At 35.2% G+C, this 21,418-nt stretch overlaps 1 protein-coding gene across 1 annotated transcript in view; it reads right to left on the reverse strand.

The window, feature by feature from the left end:
- Positions 1 to 21,418, reverse strand: part of SHOC1 (shortage in chiasmata 1) — a 47,958-nt gene that overhangs the window by 25,387 nt on the left and 1,153 nt on the right. Inside the window, exons 2-6 of the mRNA XM_079331637.1 lie at positions 20,694 to 20,771; positions 16,184 to 16,265; positions 14,378 to 14,568; positions 2,823 to 3,065; positions 1,258 to 1,701 (exon numbers count right to left, since the gene is read on the reverse strand). Coding sequence (XP_079187763.1) covers positions 1,258 to 1,701; positions 2,823 to 3,065; positions 14,378 to 14,568; positions 16,184 to 16,248 — 943 coding nt within the window. The 5' untranslated portion in view covers positions 16,249 to 16,265; positions 20,694 to 20,771. The remainder of the gene's footprint in view (positions 1 to 1,257; positions 1,702 to 2,822; positions 3,066 to 14,377; positions 14,569 to 16,183; positions 16,266 to 20,693; positions 20,772 to 21,418) is intronic.

Genomic DNA, 21,418 nt, shown 5'->3' on the forward strand with positions numbered 1-21,418 from the left:
AATCTTCATAGAATCTTCTTAACCCTTCCCAACCCTATTCGTGAATGCGACAGCTTGTCTTTCAATACATTCGGACTCCTTGTGCAAGGCCATGCAGTTCTGGCCAGGGTTCACTAGATGGCAGCAAAAAACTTCAGGTACCTCGGTCTCCTAAAATTCGGATTATTGTTTTCTGACGCCATGAAAAATTGTATACACCTCCGACGGTGTCAGAAACGCATGAATTTTACCGAGAAATTATTACTTCCACAAGATTACATAAGCTCACAATTAAAGAAATACCCCAACTCTAAATGAATTATTACTGAGGCTTTTATGCAACAAGTTGGTTTGTTTTTTTTTTTAACTAAAACACAGATAGAAGTTACTGTCAAAATTCTGCTATACAACTCCAAAAAATTTTTCAATTTTTTTCCTCATATAATTCTATCCTGAAAAGTGAATTTGCAGGTATGCCACTGTCACTTGCTATTTTATGTCACATATACTTATCAAAAAAAAAAGAAAAAAAAAAGAAAAAAAAAAAAGAAAATTATTTACTTTTTTTTTCCTCTTTGCTATTTTGGAAATCTTCTGTGTTGAACATATAGCCTGATGCTCTTTCACAAGTACTGCCATCAACAAGAACAAGCCTACCAACAATTTTCCATTTTCCCTAACAACTGCATGTTTCCCTAATGCTGTATTTTTTGTGATTTGATGGTTTGATGGGGTTTGCATCAAGGTAACTGGCTCAAATGAACAACTCCTGCTCATTTTCTAAGCTACAGTGAGAGCAAGTACAGCGAGAGTACAATGAGAGCTAAGTGAGAGCACTGATTTACTATTTGATAAAAACAATGAATTTAAGGATTACTACTTCTCCAAAGTGGCCAGGGGATCCAATTCAGAACATATGGATGGAAGAGATCTCCTGAAGTAAGTATCATTTAGAATTACTTCGCCAGAATAGGAATAAACTCAAATACTTATTCTATGAAATACCACTTCATACTCCCCCACAAAAAATTCTGTCCCAAAAAAAAAAGCACACCGCCCCCGCCCCCAATAAACCAACCAACCAAAATCCTCTAATATATCTCAAGGAAAACAACAAAAGATAAAACACTCAGCTAAAAATTCAGCCACATTTAAGATCATAAAAATGCTGCCAATTTATTTCAAATCATTGAGTAGGACAAACCAGCATGTACTACAACTGGTGAAATAGAGAAGAATTAAATCTGGAAAAATGGCAGAATAAACTGGTTTCCATACCTTTCTCAGGTCTATCGACATAACATTTTTCCTCTCTTTGGGTGACTCTGGTATGTCTAGATCTCATCATAATAAAGTTGTTGAGGTCAGAATCATCGTTGGCCCACTTAGAAGCAAGTGATGCAGGCTTTCCACTACAGGATGAGTTGTCTAGCTTAAATGACACACCTTTACAGCTGTCTGATACAGATAGTTTGGGGGTTTCCTTTTCTTGGTTTAAGAAATGAATTGCCTCTTCTGTCTTAATCTTTCTTGTGCTTCCTCCAGTAGGCTCTTCCACAGATGTATTTGTACTGTGAATTTTGGCAGATGACGCAGCACTCATGTCAAAGTACTGCCTTTGAATCTGCAGTGACAGGTTAGGATTAACTACTTTTTCTGACTGATGTCTTTCAGCAGAAAGCAGCTGTTGGTTTGTCACAGAATTCTTCTCTTCAAGCCATCCTGAAAAAACACAATTCAATTTCTTTGCTGTGACATACATTTTTGTCTTTTCTCTCTCCTCTCCAAGTTAAGGACTTTGGATGGTTTGTAGAGAAGGCATTTTTAAAAACCTCTTTCTGCCTTCTCAGATCACTAAGGATCCCTTCTCAGAAAACTTGCACTGACTAGTCCTAAGTAAAAATGTACAATATTAAGACACAAAAGGCCATTCTATTGCTTGAAGTTTTCACCATCTACATAGGATTTATTGCTGTTAGATTTCTATGAAGTAGGATGCAACACATTTCATTAGGAAGAAAACTGACTTTTTTGTTTTTTAGAGGGAAAAATTAAGAATTCAAACAGTTCCCTCTGAAGATACGCTTCACTTGAATTACAGGCTTTTTGCACTATGGCAGCACATCCATCTGAAACACAGCAGCTAAGAAATTAAAGAAATGTAAAAAGCAGTTAATTGGGAATGTTCTGGCATGAGTAGTGTTTATGTGCTTCACAATATATCATGTTATTGTCAATCTGGGGAGTTCTACAACCACAACTGGTGCCTTGCAGTCTGGCCCTATTTATACAACAAAATCTGAGTAACTTTTCGTATTTTGTGTTGAATTTTGATTATAAGTATGCAAAAATGTCCATGAGAAATTCTGAAGTGATGAGTTGCTCAAATTTTAATATTCTGCATAAAAAACCCCTCTACAGCATCACAAAATAAGGAATTTTCACTGTAACATACTCCCCCTACTGACCTTGTGCAGGTAGGACTATGTGAATACCTGCTGTATTAAAATATTCCAAAGCAAAACTACCATTTCTTAAGAAATTCTTCTGTATGAAACTATTTTATTTAAAAATTACTGGTGAAGGCTATTCTTCATCTGCTCAGTAATAAAAAAGATGAGTTTGTGTAGTTCAGCACTTTCGTTCCTACAAATTGTTCTCAGTTAGTGAAAGTACACCTCAACTACAGTAGTGTCCCTCCTTCATTTCAATGTAAAATTATTTTTCTTAAGAATACGATATAAAAAATTTCCCTTATTCTTGGAGATAGGTAATTTCCTGGGTGATTCTCTGTTAAAGTACCTAGCTTTACTTTTTATCACTTTTAAAAAAAAGATACTTACTTTCTATTTGATATGATGTAAATTGTGTGAATGTTTCTACTTCTGTAGGAAGCAGACTGTTTGGATCACTTCCATCCATATTAAATTGTTCCAAAATTTCTAGAGCTGCTGGATTTAAACCCCTATGAAGCCACCAGACCTCCTCTAGTGAGCCAAGGATTGGTGCTTCGACCTCAACTGGCAGCTCTTTCTGCAGTTCTGTCAGTGAACGATGCTGATGCGCGAGGCTAACAGCTGGATGCTCTACAAAAGAACCAAAAATTAACATATAATATCAGTAACCCAGAAAGATGAAAACAGAATGTCCTTTTGGAAATGAAAGCTCCTAAGTATATATATATTACATATATCTATCATTCATACTCCCATTTGTAACTCTGTGTCCATCAATAGATTTAACAGCAACACAGTCAAAATTATCAGAGCAAGTGTGTTTTTCCGAGCTCTGTGAGTATGAGTGGTGGGGGGGTCAATTTTTTTTCAGACCTGATAGCTGCATTACAAAGTCACAAATTATGTTGTTAATCATCTGGGTTGTTGTCATGGTTACAAAGCCTTATCATAATCCTTACCTGAAAACAATTAACTGAAATAGTAATGAGCATTTAATACATTATTTTCAACTATAAATCAATGTACAAATGAATTGGGCAACAAAACAAGTCAATATACATAACTTAATCCTGAGACTTGTAAAAGGAAGACAAAGTGAAATGAAAGAATAGTGGGAACACATATTCTTTCATGAATAGCCTGCAGCTTATTTTGGTTTTATTTATTTTGCTTCTCTGCTACTCTTGTGAAGTTACAATATTATTTTCCATTGAGGCACTATTGTATTGATTGCTATGTATTTTGAAACATTATTTAACAGAAAATCAAATACAGGAAAGAGTTCAACAGATTACCAGATTTCAGCTATTAGTTATTGTATATAATAAAAGTGAACACAGTCATAAAAAAAGTAAAACTCTTACTTAATTCAAATTACCTCCATAAAAGGATACATGGCATATGAACTTATATGTTGCCATACTGCAACTTTTCATATGTACTAAAATAATCACATTATCCAAACTTCACAGGGTTACAGTAATTGGATAAACTTCAATGACTCAAAATAAGCGCTCTGTAATATAACATTGTCTTTTATGCTTTATTTCTCCATGTACATGGAACTTGTAAACATCAGTTAGAAATTGATCATCAATTAGAAATCCTTACCGACAAGCAAAAGAGAGCTCATATTATCCCGATACTTCTCTGATTGCCATACCAAAGATTCTAAGAATTCCCTAGAAGGCTCTGCAATTAAAATACTATGAAGAACATAAAAAAATTTGCTGGTATGAAGTTTAGCAGAATTATCTGTTGAATTTTGATTTCTATAAAACAATCTTTTAAAGATATACTTTGTATTTAAATCTTCACTTCATTCATCCATTCACTCGGTCATTAAATTTCTTTTCCTATCAGTACAGAGGACAATAGGAAAGAATGAGAGGAGGAGCCATTAAGGCTGAGTCTTGAAGTAAAGCAGCATTGAATGAGAATTCTGTCTAGACCATGGCTCCTGCCCCAAAGGAATATTGAAATTCTTCCCGCACACGTTAGAAAGACAGTAAGGCAAGAAATTCTAGTCTCAAAAAAGATGAGAATGAAAAGATGGAGCAATCCTAATCCTAAATTGGCAAGAAAAGGCCTGAAATCTGTTATTGGAGGATACCTCCAAAATAGACAATACTCTCTTACTGTATCTCTTCATTTTGCACATGACCCTTGTGCAGCATATGTGCTTGCCACAGGTATAAATACATGGATGTGCCCATACACATACTTGCTAAATACTTTAAATTTTTATTGTTGTCTACTGCAAAAAGAAGACTGGATTTTCAGGCTATTACATCCTCCCAGAGAAAGAGGTCTAGGGAAGCAACTTCCTTCCCTTTTCCAGGCTCCTCTAGAAAACCACACATATGGACTACACATTCCGCCACTCTTGCACACAAAACACAATATATGCAGCTCAAAGAATGTATGTACCAATTCATAAATACACTGAAGTTGTTTTTTCAATAATTTTGAGGATTTATGATGGAATTTGTCACTTCCAAGGTTTCATTACCTTTTACCAGAGAGAGAAATAGGTTCTTCTTGAAGTCCTCTGCACAGAAAATTAACCCATGACCTTTCTTGTCTGCATGGAGGAGTTAAAGGCACTTCCATTTCATCTTTCAAATATGGAATATATTCAGCTGGAAATTGCATAAAGCCCCAGCCAAAACAAAAATAAAAATCAAAATCACAAAGCTACTTGAGAATGAAATACACATGCTTATGAATCTTATACTAGTGAAGTTCTGTATTAAAACAGAAATTGTTTTCATAGGACAATTCAAAAACTATGTACCCCAAATACTTCACAGCTAATTGCTGACAGTTTGGGGAAACAATCGTAGATCACATTCCCTTGATGTAGTTATGGGTACATAGGCTTCATATATAAGATTATTTTTATAATTAAGTCATCAGGTATCACGGTTGAGATTTTGATATTCATGCCTGTTGGCCTTCTTAGATAATCCTCCATAAATGAAATTAATTAAATGGGAGAGAGACTAAAGGCAATACTGTGATGGCTGTAAGAACACCCTCAGGAACTTCAAAAACAGGATTTTAATGAAAAAATTACTCCTTCAAGCAGAATTAGTACTCATTGAAATTTCAAGGGATGATCACTGAAATTAATTATAACAGCAGGTTTGTTTTTTAAAAGCAGTATACAAACAAACCTGGCACATTAAAAGTCCTCTACAAGTCATTTTAAACATTCTCTTTTTTTCCCCTCCCAACCACATTAAATATGGACATATTAATGATTATTGGGTTTTATTGAAGTCTCATTACAAATTTGTGACTTCATTGATTTTGGTAGTTCATATGATTACCCTGGTATCAATCTCTCTGGCATTCCATTAACCAGAAAGCAGAAATCACAAAAAACACATTGTTCAATGTTCTGTGAAAACTAAGGCAGAAAAATCATGAATAAGTCAGTGACTCCACAAGGAAAAACATTTATAATGAATTCCCTATTCATTCCATCAGGCAGTAAGCAGATGCCATCACCATACCCACATTGCCTGGCCAACTGGCACAAAGCAGGCTACAAATCACCTGCCAGCTGCTCACAGCTTCTCCTTGAAGGACCAACAAGGCGATTGTTAGGCAGGAAGGATAAGGAACACTGATAGCCAGAGGACACAACCATATTAGAAAAGCAGTGAAAAAAAGGTAAGAAATAATAGTGGGTACAAAAGAAGGCAACATACTTCAGTCAGTATAACTTCTTTCCCACTTACTTACAACAAAAAAGGTTCAATGAACTTACGCTGTGAACTTCAGCTCGCAAACCAATTTTTGTGAGGAACAGCAATTTTAGGACTTTACTTTGAACAGGGCAAAAGCTGATCTTAGGACAGCAAAAATACTTACCATATCTAGAAAGAACTTTACCTTCTCTTTGAGCAATATTATGAATATTTGTTCTTGTCTAGTTATTTCTGCCTTTGAGACTGGAATTTTTTTTATCAACTACATTAGTTAAACTCTGCCTACACTCAGAGTAACGTTCCCCTTCTCAGAACATTGCTGACTCACAGAACTATCTTGTCTCTTAATGCCTTTTTTAAACAAACTCAAAGACTGCTTAGCCTTATCACTGCTTCTTCTCTGAATTCAAGCAAACATATTTCACTTCTGGTAACTCACAAAGAGCAAAATTAATTAGAAGGAGAAGGTCATCAGGTATCTCAGCTGAAACCTGACACCCAATACAGAAACTTCAGCTATCAAACAGTATTCTTGCAGTGCCTGCACACATTCGGAGGTCTCTATCCTACAGATGTGAATCTATCCTGGAAAATAAAACAAAGCAAAAAAAGAAAGAGAGAGATGGAAGCTGATTGTGCCCCAGCAATATAATTCTACCTGATTCAACAGCAGAGCTAAGAGAGCAATGGGTAATAAAGATCAACATACCCACTTTCACTGAAAGACAATTCAAGATGGCTTGACTGCTCATCTACTGTAGAAGAATGGACAATATCCTAGACATCACAGTCAATTTATTATTATTATTATATAGAGGGGAAGAGTTGGATCTACTGCATTTAAGTCCTTCCTGCCTGTAAGCTTTAGAAGAGCAGTCATAGAGCTGACTAAACACAGATTACAGTTTACCTTGATAGACAATAATCTCTGTAAAATAAGTTTAACTTTATCTGGATGGAATTTAGTGTGTTCCCACTGAGCTTTTATATCAGACACTTTGAAACTATGTGATTGTTCCAACCAAAATTACACTACAATATAGTACCTGAAGCATGATACTATTAGTACTATTAGCATGCAAGTGATAGTTATCAGTTCACTTCAAACTTGTTGAAACTAAGACAATAAGAAGGGTCTTGGTCTGGAGAAAACTCAACATATCTCGAGTATTTTAGTAACTTCTAGATGGAAAACATCAAATGAACAAGCACTGACGGATAAGACTGCTACTGTCCAATGTAACAATGCATAGATTTTTCATAGATAGTATATACATTAGGATGTGATGTAAGTGCATAATCATGTATTTACACACTACTCAGATCACTTCAATGTTACACTTTGTCCAGGCCCTCCTGCATTAAATTAAAGGTGAAAAATGTCACCAGCACAGCCATTTTTCTGCCACAGAATTTGCACAGAATTTAATTCACAGAATTTAGCTGTGAATATACCAGGGCTCACAAAGACTGTACATTATCTTGAAAGGCTACATCCAGAACCAGAAGAAACTCTAACAAAGGTTGGATGACTAGGTTGAGCAGTGAGACAGCAAAGCTGCTCAGCATTGGTCCGTGGTATAAACACCATGACTTGGGTTTTCAAGCTATTAAAGATGGACACACAGAGCATTGCTGATCCCGGTGAAGAAGAAGCAAGGATTCAATGCACATTAGCAGATACTCAATATTTTATTTCTGTAGAAAACAGCTCTGGCCTAATTTCTCAATCACACGTAATTAATGAACCATTTTCAAAATAGAGTATCTGCACAGGAACTTCAAATCTCCAGAACTTACAAACACAGCACTTCTACATTAATCATTTTTCACCACCCTCTTTTGAAAGTATTTATATCAGACTTTAACAAATGTTAAACCGTGCTCTTTGACTCCACAATTTTAATCAATCTGTCTTAACTTTCATCTGCCCTCTCTTGGTAGATGACTTGCTAGATTAAAGAAGACCTAAAAATCTAATAAAATGCAAAAGTTATAGACATCACTTACAGCCAAAAGCAACATGAACGAATTGTAAAGTTGCTTGTGTTTAGATTATAATGCTCTAGAAAGGAGTATGGCACTTCTACCTCCTTATGGTACGAGTACAAAGTAATAGTGAATCTTACCTATGTGGTACATGTTTTCCCACAAACAGAATATTTGAAAAACTACTTGAAGAATTTATTTCAAATATTACCCCTTGATTTAAAATCTTCCTACCTGACTTACAGAATTCCAACATACTTGTGCTAATACTGGAGCAAACATCTTGTGGAATGGCACAGTATTTGGAAATTTCTATTTTGTATGTAATTTCTGCTTTGAGATCTGAAAACAGATGTTAAAAAGGTGGCATAAATTAACCATTGATTAATTTTTCCTGTCAGAGCTTTCAGTCTTTTTATTGAACCTCCATGCATGATACATTGCTATGAAAAATTAGTCATGCTTAGTAACTCCAGATGCTTTAGCTGATTAGAGCTCAGTGCTCAGTCTTGTCTCTTAAGTGACAAAAAATGCCCCCCCACGATACTACAGTCAGTATCTGAACTATTCCAAGCTCTTATGACTACAATGATTCTCAGAGCAATTAAGTAGCCTAAATATAGTTAGCTAGGAGTATGTGTATGTAGATTATTTTGCTACTAAAAAAGGACTAAAACAGAACAAAAAGACCTCCAATAGGTTCAGATTTATGTACAGAATCCTCAAATGTCTGCAATCTCAGCTTGAAACATGGGACATACTAAATATATCAGGGGAATGCACACAAAACTGTTGTAGTCAAATATCCACTCTTAAAAGTTTTGTTTCTATCTTCAGTAAGAGACTGGATTACTTCAAACTGCCCTATCAGACAGAGAATTCAGCACACATCCTCCATGTTCAGAAGCATTAAGTTTCCCTTATTTGGGCTGTTTCCTGTCCACCAAAAAAGTAGAAAATTATTTATTTTGACTTAAAACCCCCCCCAAAAAAACTAACCCTCAGGCAATGCCTTTCTCTTTTAACTAAACAAAATACTGTCATACAAATGAATCTATTAACCAATAACTGTCATTGAAGTTGTATTTATCAGAAGCCTAAAAGCATTTAGCAATTTTTCTAAAATTCCTTTAAAGAAACTGTTACTGTCATTAAGAGTAAACCTATTATCCATTGAAATATTTAACCATTTTTCATTCAGAAATGTGCTTTTGTATTCGCAATTACAATGCAACAAAAGCATTTTTTTATAGTATAATTGTTCTGCATATAATCCTCTTAGGGATTTAATCTGAAAGTAAACTTAAAAACATGTCACAGAACACAAGAGCAAATGACTATAGCTATGTTGATTATATATCACAAACCACAGTTTATATTACATTTGTGTTCAAGATTACAACACAATCCTCGACTAAATTAAGTGGTAAGTAGTTTACTACTCCTTAAGAAGATATTTCTAATACCAGAAATTTGGGTGTAACATAGTTCCTAGTTCATCCACTGAAATTCTCATCTGATAATCTGTGAATTTTTAAGTGAACTTAATATAGAAGAGCTTCATTGTGTTAAATGTGTTCAAATGAAAGGAAAATCAGGTCAAGCACTTAAAACCAACCCTCACCTTCTCTGATCACCTGTTTGCAAAGGTCTTCATCATCTATAGTGACTGGAGTTAAATTTAATACCTCCTTTAGTTGTAAGCATGACGGAATCTTAACACAATCAGATCTGCCATTGTTGGGCTTGCTAAATTCTAACTCAACAGGCAACAGGAAGTACTGAAACAATATTTATCACAACAGAATGGTTAGTAAATTTATTTTAACATTACTGTACATTCAAAGCTTCTTCAAAATCTTGAAATAACTTAATTCTAAACCAACATAGGAGCTCTTAGGAAAGAAATCACTTGACATTAACACTGCACACACAAAGCTTTGCTCAATACAGGGTAAAATACAGTGTTACACAACTTCCGACTGAGTCAGTGGAATGTACAGTGTGTCTTAACTTACAATTCCCAACCAAGTACAATCCTAATTTATTTTACTGAAAGTTTGTTTTTCAAAATTTTGAAAAATGGAGGAAAAAGTAGATTTGACTTCTTTATAAAAAAGCCAAGCTGGTCCCCCAAATCCCAGAACACGTTTGTAGCTTTCCCTTTCCCATGCTAGTAACATGGCTTCCTGTTCTGATTAATTTTTATTCCTAGTGTAACAAGTATCTACAAAAATGCAAACACATCAGGTACCAGGAGAAACAGCTGGTCAGACTGGAGATTCCTAAAAATAGCATCCACCCCACAAATAATACAAATACATTCTAATATTGGAAACATAAAAATTCAAAATATTTGGCAAATATGAAAAGAACTCAGTAAGATAACTTGCAGGTGAATAAAACCACACATAACGTAGAATAACTACTTGTATAATATACAGTATGAAACAACAGGATGATACCTCTTCATCTTTTATAGATACAGTACAGAAATTCTCCTTAATTCCCTGTAATTTATTTTGACTCTCTTCCATCTTCATTCCATTTTGGAAAGTCAAACATTCTCTTTAAAAGATAATAAAAGAAAGTAAGTGACTTCTTTCTATGACTTAATGTCTAAGGCTGAAACTCTTAGCAACAGTTTTGACAGCCTTTTGCCATATACAGGGCAAAAGCTTTTCTAAATCCATGCCTTTTCTAAGAAGGCAATTCCAAGTGATGCTGTACTGATCTGCGTAATTACCAAAAAAAAATTCAAGTAGTAATACATTATATGCAGAGTAGAACCTCTTAATATTGGAACCTGACTTAAAGAGTCACAGAAAAAAACCTTCATGTTATAATTCTTCAACCTTCCAGCATGTAAATCCCCTCATGCAAAAGTGCCTTCTGCAAAAGCTGTAGATATAGTTTCTTCCAACATCAAATTTTTTCACTAGACAGAAAATCTCTGTAATATATTTGCCTTGTTTCTCTTTTGCCATATTTCATTCCTATTTTCAGAAAAGATTCAGCATGAAAGAAGGCAGAGTGTGCTTATTTCTAGTTAAAGTGAAAACGAAAAGTATATTCCTGGTTTAGCTGAAAAACTTAAAAACTCTCAGAAGTAAAACTCTGGAATGAAGCTACTACTTTCATTATAAAGCAAGGACATAAGCAGCACAGGGATGAAGATTTGTCTATGTAAATGCTTCATCAGACTTGTGCTTTGTACCAATTACAGGCACTAAATCTTTTCAGAGGAGTAACTTTGCTCATCAGTCCCTGACACCACTTTTTTCTGGAGGAATATTTTAGACCGCAAAGTACAAACTGTTCCATGTCCAGCCTTGGGATGCTCATGAATTTTAACTGAAGTCTGCCTAATTGAGTCCCTTTCTCTAAATGCATCTCCCTGTGTGCTGCACTATGAGATCTGGACTCCCACCTTGGACAGCCCACGGTTTTGCTAGATCAGGTCAGAGCTATTTCTGTAAAGCTTCACTCGAGCATTTTTTTCTCCCATTACTGAAAGTCATTATAGAATTTGGATCACTTGATATCTTCACTGAGTATTTATAGTATTTAGGCAGTGTTACATGCAAGAGTCACTGTGAGACTGGGGGTCATGTTTGAAAAAACAGGCAAACAACCCCATTTCACCTTGCTCTAGTATGGGTGCAGTTGGTTCACTTAAAATCTGCTTTACCTTGCTTGTCAGTGATGCAACTCTTCTAAGTGAAAAGGAAGCAATACAAGTAGTCCAGACATGAAGTAAATCAGCACAAGATTTAGCCAAACTTAAAGCTTGTATGTACACAATAAGTACATTAACAAAATACTAGACCCATTTTTGATACAACATAGCTGTTTAAATGTACTGGTTTGTTCAAAGTCATGACACATATATAATTCAATTAAATTCCATCAATCTAGCAATACAAAACTGAGCAAAACCATAAGAATAATTAATATTTAAACTTGAAGAAACACAATTCAACAGGGTAAGAGCATGCATTTACTGGCATAACATCTGAGAGGTGAGAAAACATGGAAGCATGTGTAAAATCCTAGCCCTACTAAATTTAGTGATACTTTCAAGATAGAAAATCAGCCAGTTTGAGGGAGGAGAAGGTGCTTTAAAGATGTACATTTTTTCAGTATTCCAAAACTAACATCCTGATTGCATTTCGCACCTATAGATTGCATTACACACCTATATGTAAAAATGACATACAATTAATCCAGTCTTTTTTAGTGCATATAAATTTCACCCTCCTCATTTTTCCCAAAGATGAAAAGCTGAAATCTTTACCTGTTGCAAATATAAAGTAGTTACAAAGGTAAAATACAACAAATGTTAAAATATTAATGGCACAGACTATTTTAATATTATACAGCAATTTGTAGGTACCTGAAAATATTCTCTGCTGTTAAAATCTGTCCTTCAGAATCTAAAAGGGGATCTTTCACTAAAAAATACTGTAGTCTGCTCAGAAGTGTAGATAAAGTTGGCAGTCTTTTACGAAAATTTTCAAGATTATCAATAAAAGCAAACTCCTCTTCCAAACATAAATCTGACAAAATAGAAGAAAAAGCACATTATAAAACAAGATAAAAATACTAAGAATTATCATAATAAAGAGAATTGTTCAGCAACTGTTGGTGTACTAAAAGTCAGCAAAACAATAACTGCTTTTTACTTAAAAAGTCCTAAAAAATTTAAAGTACAAAGAAGTCTAGACTTCTGTAGTTCACATGAAAACTTCTAGTTTTCTTTAACTTCTTCTTTTGTCTTATATAATACCTGTTAAAATGTATTTTCTTTTTGCTTCCTTGTTTGCACTTCGAAGTATGATAAAAGAACTTCTGAGGTGGGTTCTGGCCAAGAAACTTAGCTCAGTACCATTTCAAATGTAGAAATGAACCACTTTCTCCATATATGTCTAAATCTAAATGCAGACTCCCTAACTTTGAAGAAAAAAGAAATTACAAAAACAGGTTGCAAATTACTGTGGTTTCAAGAAAGATGAAATTACTGTAACAACACAGGCTGGGGAATGAACAAATCAAGAGCATCTCTCTTAGCAGGACTGGGGGGTGCTGGTGGATGAAAGGCTGGACATGACCCAGCTGTGAGTGCTCTCAGCCCAGAAAACCAAACGTGTCCTGGGCTGCATCCAAAGCAGCGTGGGCAGCAGGGGAGGGAGGGAATTCTGCTCCTCTGCTCTGATCTGGTGAGACGCCACCCGGAACCCTGCATTCAGCTCTGGGGTCCTCAGTATAAAAAAGACATGGACTTCTTGGAGTAGGTCCAGTGGAGAGATCACAAAACAGAGGAAATGAACACCCTTCCTGTGAGAAAAGGCTTGAGAGAATTGTTCAGCTTGAAGAAGAGATGGCTTCATGAAAACCTTATTGTGGCTTCTCAGTACTTAAAAGAGGCCTATGAGAAAGGTGGGGATAGACCCCTTTTAGGTCTTAGGTTTTAAACTTAAAGACAGACAATTTAAATTAGATATAAGGAAGCAGTTTCTTACAACAAGTGAGGAGGTTGATGCCCCATCTCCAAGCTGAGGCGTTCACCGTGAGATTGGATGAGGATCTGACCAACCAGAGCTGACTGAAAGGGAGCTGGACTCCCATAGAAGGTCCTTTCTAACCCAAGCCATCAAATTACTCTATTTCTTTTGAATTTAAACTACTGCTCTCCTGAGACAGAAGTGATGCAGTAACCACATTTGACACATTCCGTTATATTTGCAATATAAAATAGATACGTATCTACACACACATTTTACATATATACTATATATAGAAGAGCAAAGGGAGTTTTTTGTTGTTCTTTCTTATTTTTAACCAATATGGAAGTTCTCTTTATTCCCACGTTCCTCTTGCACTCCTTGGGTGACTACCTATCTGTAATAATTCTCTGTTCTCTCACAGTGCCTGGAAATGATGGATATTGATTATGTTCCCACCAAACTGTTTTCTGATGCTAACTCAAACAGATCTCCATTAAAAAAAAATAAATCTATCTTAAACTTCTTTTGGCCTGCATCTCTCTTGAACTATTAACACAGTCCCTGCTTCTCCAGGGAATAAATCTGTCTTTAACAGCTGTACCTCATGCAACTACTAAGTTTTTGATCACCCAAATGATTTCATTGATGTCTCTGGAACATGCACAAAAAAATTATGGAAGTTAACAAGATTACTCTACCAAAATTCAGAAAACAATGAACATTTTACCTTGCCCCGGTTCCTTAAATTCAGTGGCATAGTAAATCTTCAGATATTTGTCTTGGGCGCAGTCTTCCTTAAAATCATTCTTCATAAGTAAAAATGGTTCTTCTGTGTCAGTCTGAGAGTAAGGATTTGAACTTGGAACAACTTCTAATAAATTATTACTAGTATGAAACTGTACAGAGGAAATAGGTTTCCTGAAAAACAGAAAAAAATATCTGATACTTAAGCTATGGCAAAATCAATGTTGTAACTTCCCTGACTCCTCGGTGAATCAACAGCACTTAGGTGCTCTAATGACTGACAATCACTGTATTCACCAAAGAAGACTGGAAATTAGAGTTCTCTCTATTCACTGGAGTCATGGTCAAACTACAATTAAATTCTTCCCCAAGAAAGAGCCCTTTAAGTTTCACTCAATATCAAATTGAATAAAAAGAAAAAAAACATCAAACCTATTGATGGCATAATGCTTGTGACAAAAATTTGCTGCTGGCTAAAAAGTACACTTCTGTTTCAAAAATCATGAAGAAATTACAAATAACAGCAACAGGAAAAAGACAGTGTAAATGAAGAAACAATTTCAATTTCACTTTCCTTTTCCATTCAATTTCCTATAACTATTCATACTAACCTCAGTACTACTATTATTTATTAAGAAAATCTCCCTACTGTCTCCCATGTAAGGAGGAAAATCATTTGACTACAGAAAGGGAAAAAACAAAGCCATCATTTTCCCAAGCTAAGCATGTATCTGGACAAAACAGTTATAATTGTTGATTAAAATATGTGCTAATGCTGTGCTACCCATATGAACTGACTGCAACAACATAGTAACTCTGATGAGTGTTAACATTTCTGAAGCACCCAAATCAGCTCATCTACAGTCATTGTACTTAATATTCTCATTTCAGCCAACTTATTTCTCAATTTTGCATCCTATTGATTTATTCATATTTTTAATATTACTTAGCATTATACCATCTTGCTATTTGCTAGTCATCTAAAGATAATTCTTATAAAAGCAATCAGTGTACAAATGCACCTCTGAAGTTCAGTACAGGAGTTCACGTGTAAACATCAATAGAAGGGAATCTCTGCTACATATCTTTTAAAAATCAACTATTTTACAACATTTTGATTATAGTTCAGAAGTCAATCTTGAAGCTACAAGAAGTATAGTTCACAAGTAACAACCACGTGGTACTGATAATAACTAATATCCAAAGTTTTACATGGCATAAGCCTTTGAAAATCCATGAACCTTAAAACACTGCCTAAGTTACAACTTCATTGAAATCACTGGGTTTCACTACAGTGTTAAGAGATAAAACAAACCTAACTGAGTAGCTTATTTTGAGACTATACAGGCCACCTCTTCCAAAGTCAAAGCCCTAGTAAGGCTTCTCTGGAAAATGGCGGATATTTTAATGCAGGCTATTCTAAGTATGGAAAAATATATTCCAGTCATATAGCTCTGCTTTTACAGTTACATGAGATAATTGTCTTAGAAAGGAAGGGGGGAAAAGCTTATTTTCATGTTCATGCAGTTTTCAGAGACTTTCTCCAATGTCATAAAAAGATTACACGACCATTAAAAATTATATAAAGAACCAGTGAGCTCCATAAAAACACAATATTACTTTCAGTGAAAAAAACATCACTAAGTATCTGATAGACTGCACAGCTCCAGCCCACATGCTGCTGTCAGGAAACATCTTCATATTCTGTTTTCAACATTACATTGTAATTCACAAAGTACCTGGATGATATCAAAGAAATCATAAATGTTTCTAACTTAAAGTTACTGACTTTTCCAGGAAATCCTCCACAGGTAAACTTTTCTTCCATTGATCCAATACTGAAATAGCAATCATGTTCTGGGTTGAACCAACTAAGACAAAAAGGAGAGGAAAAAAAAGTCATACAGAAAATACTAAAATGAATTTTTATATATTGATTAAATTAATGCAGAGGTTAATCAGACTCTACACATGACATATAGAAGAAACAACCTTTCATTTTCTATTACCAAAAGGTAATATAAAAGGACAAGAAAGACGCAAACACTTTCATACATATATTTGCCTTTGTCATTTGGAAACTTCATTTTCCCTGTTATCTCATAACCTCAGCATCATCTTCCAAACCTCTCACAACTAATCAGATTTGGTGTTAAGTTATCTCTGATCATTGCTCTTCTTCCATAAACACTTCTCCGGAAAGAAATCTGTCCAGAGACCTCCAAAAACTGATCAAATATCATCTCATTTATGGTGCCACTCAAATAAATATCCATTATCCATTTGTTTCAATTTGGGCAATGAAGATGTTCTACCTTCAAGTGCAATAAGAACTGTCATAGTGCTATGCCTGGAAATATTTTTTTTTTACCATATTAATCACATTATGGATAAATACAAGATTTTCCTTTAATCTATAGTAAATCTAAACTAAACTTTAGGATTATATAACATACTTCTAGTCCATGGCTTCTTATACTTATCATCAGCAAAGAGTCCATTGAGATGATACTTTTCATCTTGATGTAAACAGGGAGGAAAGCAAAGTGATAATTTCCAGATGGAAAACTTCTGCCTTGCCATGCTCTGAATAAAAAAAAGGCATGTGATAAAATCATGAGAGAGACAGTTCCATTATTTCTATGCACTGCCTCTTCAAACATTCCCACTGCTTTCAAGGGTTTTCTACTAGAACACAATATTTTAGAATTAAACCTTATTTTTCTAATGTTAACACAGTCCAAACTAAGATACTAACATTCATCTAACTTGCTATTTAACTTTTAATCTGCATCTTCAAGCATGAAGAATTGCATGTACACTTAGCTATACTTCAACCAAGCTTTGAATGCGCAATTACAAGTGTTTATCTAACACTTGGAATGGTCTCCTGAACAGACACATGGATAAGCCTACCAGAAACAATTTAGTATCCTCCTTCTACTGCTGTTTCAGTGCTTTTAATATTCTAAGGCCTCTTGTCTTTCATGTGCCCTTACGATCTAATGAACGTCCTTTTAAAGCCTTCCATTTTCACTAAAACCAGAGGTAGTAATCAATTGAATTCTGAAATTAAATAGTCTGTGTGGCAAGTTTAGTAACTTTTCATTGAATACCAAGTTCAATAAACTGTCTTGCAGTTCTTTTGTCACAGAAGCCCATGCCCAGTATTGTAGAAAGAGTACAGAACCACAGAATAATTAGTGAGTTCGGGAAGCAAAGAAAAATTGTACTGACACATTTGTGTTCAACAAGTTTATAGAAAGAAGAAGAAAGAAGTTGTCCTTTAAAAGTCTGTGGAGTAAAAGGTATATTGGAAAAGTGAACTACATATAGTCATGCCAAAGATCAGAAATAATGGGACCAGAAACTTTTCTGCAGTTGTAAAACCACTGCCTCACTTCAGCAACATTGCTTCAGGTCCCAGAATTCCCACTCATTCCAACATATGCTGTCAAGCCAAATATAGCTTGACTCTTAGACATCTCAGGTGACCAACTAGAAATATTTGAAATATTTCACTGACTTGCACTGCTACCAGAATAGCCATGCTATTGGTGTACTTTTCAAACCTTCCTGCCTAAGAAAATAGGAAATTTAGCAGACAGGGAAAAGAGAGAGAGAGAAAAAACCCCAAAGAAACAAACAAACACATAGGAAGCAATGAAAACAAACACTGTCACTTCATCAATATAAATATTTCTTTTCTATTTCAGTTGAATCCTTTGTGGGATAGTTACAATCCTGTAAATACTACTTAATCTTAATTTAAAAAGCAAAAACTTCTGCCATTGTAGCATCTTTTCATTAAAAGACTCTTGTGAATAAAGAGATCGGATCCAATGCAGTCCCTCTTGCTAAGACATGGTGTTTCCTCAGTGATCTCTTTCACAAATTCTGAATAAAGAAGACAAAATCAGACAACTACAGGCAGCTGGACCTATGTCTTTTACAAGTTACTGACCATGTATCACTTTAGGTAATCTGTATTAAAGTTACTGCTGAAGCAGCTGCATTTATCATAAAACAAAAGGAAGCTAGTGAATTTCCTAATAGAGATAACAGGAAGAGAAAATGCTAAGGATAACCCTTGTCTTCATCAAAATAAGCTGTCAGAATAGACACATAAAAGTTGTCAAAGGACTCTCAGTTTAAAGAAGAATACTATTGCTACTGAAGAAGTAGAACCCACTGAACAAGTAAGTACATTAAATAATTAAACAGAGATCAGAAAGAAATTTGAAACGTTACTATGCAGCTTTACTGAGGCTAACTTTAGCTTAGCAGCTAAAATTGTATTCTGTCAATAATATTTGTGAAGTGGAAGAAATACAACCTAGAGCTGTCATCATAGGTAATATCCTTAGAGGACAATTGTGCATTTCACAAAATACTTCAAATTAAATAGTTCTAAGTGTGAAGTTTAAGCTGAATTAGTTCACTTTATAAAGTCTGATAAGACAAAACCTTTCTTGCCATTCTCAAGCATATAAGAGTGTTTCTCAAGGCCATTATTAATGGCTGCAGCATTCAATCAGTGCATGTTTACCCCCGCTCATCAAGAAAATATAAATGTCTCTGCACATTTCTATTCTAATTGAAAGATACTATGCACATTTTCCCAGTTCCATTCAGTTTGCATGCATTGTCAGTTTATAATACTAGAAAACCTTGCACTACCATGATGACTTTGCAATCACATGACGCTTAGCAGCATGAAGTATGCATCCTCTTGCATCTAGCATGACTGAAAAGGCTCCTTTCTTCAAAGATGGTTATTAAGGGAAGGTGTAAAAACTATATCTGGAATTGATATAAATGCATAACAAGTAAATTAGGAGCAGGATTCTGCACCTAGTTGAGTCAGGTATGTGCAGGAAGCAGTTTGATATAAGGCCATCGAATTCCAGCATGTTCTAAAAGCTGGAAGCTTTAGTCAAGTGCACTTCAGACATAAAAAATCAACATAACTTTGTCTAGAGGGTAGCAACTAGACCAAGAGTGGAATCAAAAGTTGCAATTTGAGCACAGCATCTCCCTTGCACAGTTAGATCTGTGTGACCACATCCATTAACCCCTTCTGGAAGCACTACAGAGCAATATTTACACTGTTCCAGAGCAGCCATTCAGCAGGTCGCTCAGCATTTCTCTTCTGAAGGTTTTCAATTGTCCTGATGTCAGCACCATCCTCCTCAAAACTCATGCAAGAAAAGCCACACATTTCTTCTCTTTTGTGTATAGCCCACAACATGTTTTGTTAACACACCTCTTTTTCATTTGTGGATAATATGGAAACAACTGGTGATCAAGCTGAATGGAACTACATTGAGAAGATTTCCACCCAAACACTGCATGACAGACTGCACACTGTTGGAATTACAACAGAAGAAGTTCTGGTTGCTACAAGAAAACACTAGGTACATACATCAGCACTACATGGAACAGCTGCTGTACTCTAAGGAAAGGGATGTGGGCAATGTTTCATAACACAGATTGGAGTTAAACTGCACGTACTATTGCTGGACCACTTCCCAGGCTGCAATTCTCCAGTCATGAGCTAGGAGCACTTCTGCTAGTCCTTGCACTCTCCCTGAACTCCCGAAGGCATCATGTCTTGCTACACTATTCTGGTTACACACTACAAATGCCCCCTTCTGGCAAAGAATGACTCTACTTTTCTACAAAAGAAGTCTACTGGTCTGTGGCTTTTCTTTGAAAAATTTAAGTAAGAAAAAACCCAATTATGACAAGGTGCTTCAAGGATAAGAAGTAGGAAACATCAGAGAGAGAGACAGGAACAAAAACAAGACTTCACAAGGCTTCTAGATCTTGCATGATCAAAATCTGTAAAGCCAAATTATTTGTTGTTGGTGCAGAAAAAAATAAAATCTCATTTCTATGAATTTCATCTAAGACACTGCAAAAACTTCTCTACAACATTAAGGAATTCAGCATTGTGTATCCCTACTCTAATACATGCCAAAGTAGCTACAAAGTTGGATTCGTTGTCCTGAAATTAATGCATTAAAAGGCGCAGGGTATTCTTCAAAGAAAGCTCAAAGCAGGAAACTTGTATGCGCATGATAAGCAATGTAACAGACACTAAAAATAACTGATGCTTTTCAGTCTGTGCAAAATTGTACTTATTTTTTTTAATAAAAAAAACCTGTAATCACCTCACTACGAAAAAAAATTCTAAAGAATCCAGTTCTTGTTCTCTTTTTAAATGCGTACTCACTATTTTTGCTAGTAATTGCTAGATTTTGTTCAGACTATTAAGAGAAACAACAAAACCATACCTCGTATAAATAGTCTGTTGAGTGATACTTCAATGCTGTAAATATCTTGTTTTGTGACATTTTCAACATTTCAATTGTCTGGAAGACACAGGGCATACGGATCAGTTTAAAACTCTTTTATCACCTCAAAATATTGAAAGAGAAGGCTGAATATCAGGTTCAGCATGAATAGCTTTGTAATTTCTAGCACCATTGACTGAATTTGCTGTAGCAGAAGGCTACACAAAGCATCCAGTATTCTTCCTCTGGAAGGATGTAACACATCGACTACAGACCACGAATATTTGATTTTTATCTGAAAGAACTGGGCTTTCTTAATTTTTTTTTTTTTTTTAGCTATGCGTCTTGGTGTTCATTTCTCAGAAAACCTTCAGAACCATTAAGTGAATATCAGCAATAAAAATTACCTCTCTTAGGCAATAACTCTTAAATTAACCAATTCAACGATTTTTTATGGATTATAAATTAGTTTTTAAAGGCACTAATTTAACTATTAACTAGACTATTAACTTTTCACTGCCTCATGTATTTTTGAGGGGACTTTCCCCCCACTTTCAAATTCACAAGAGAAAAGGAGATATTGTATAGGATAGCACAAGACCCTGATGGAACAGCAGGTCTCTAAGTTAGCTGATGCTTCTGAGGGGAACTAGGAGAGAGGCAAAGGCCAGAGACATGGTATGGATGCTAAACAGGATATAATTATTGTAGCTGGGATCTGCACA

This window comes from Erithacus rubecula, assembly GCF_903797595.1.
Source record: "Erithacus rubecula genome assembly, contig: SUPER_Z_unloc_6, whole genome shotgun sequence".
Taxonomy (NCBI): Eukaryota; Metazoa; Chordata; class Aves; order Passeriformes; family Muscicapidae; genus Erithacus; species Erithacus rubecula.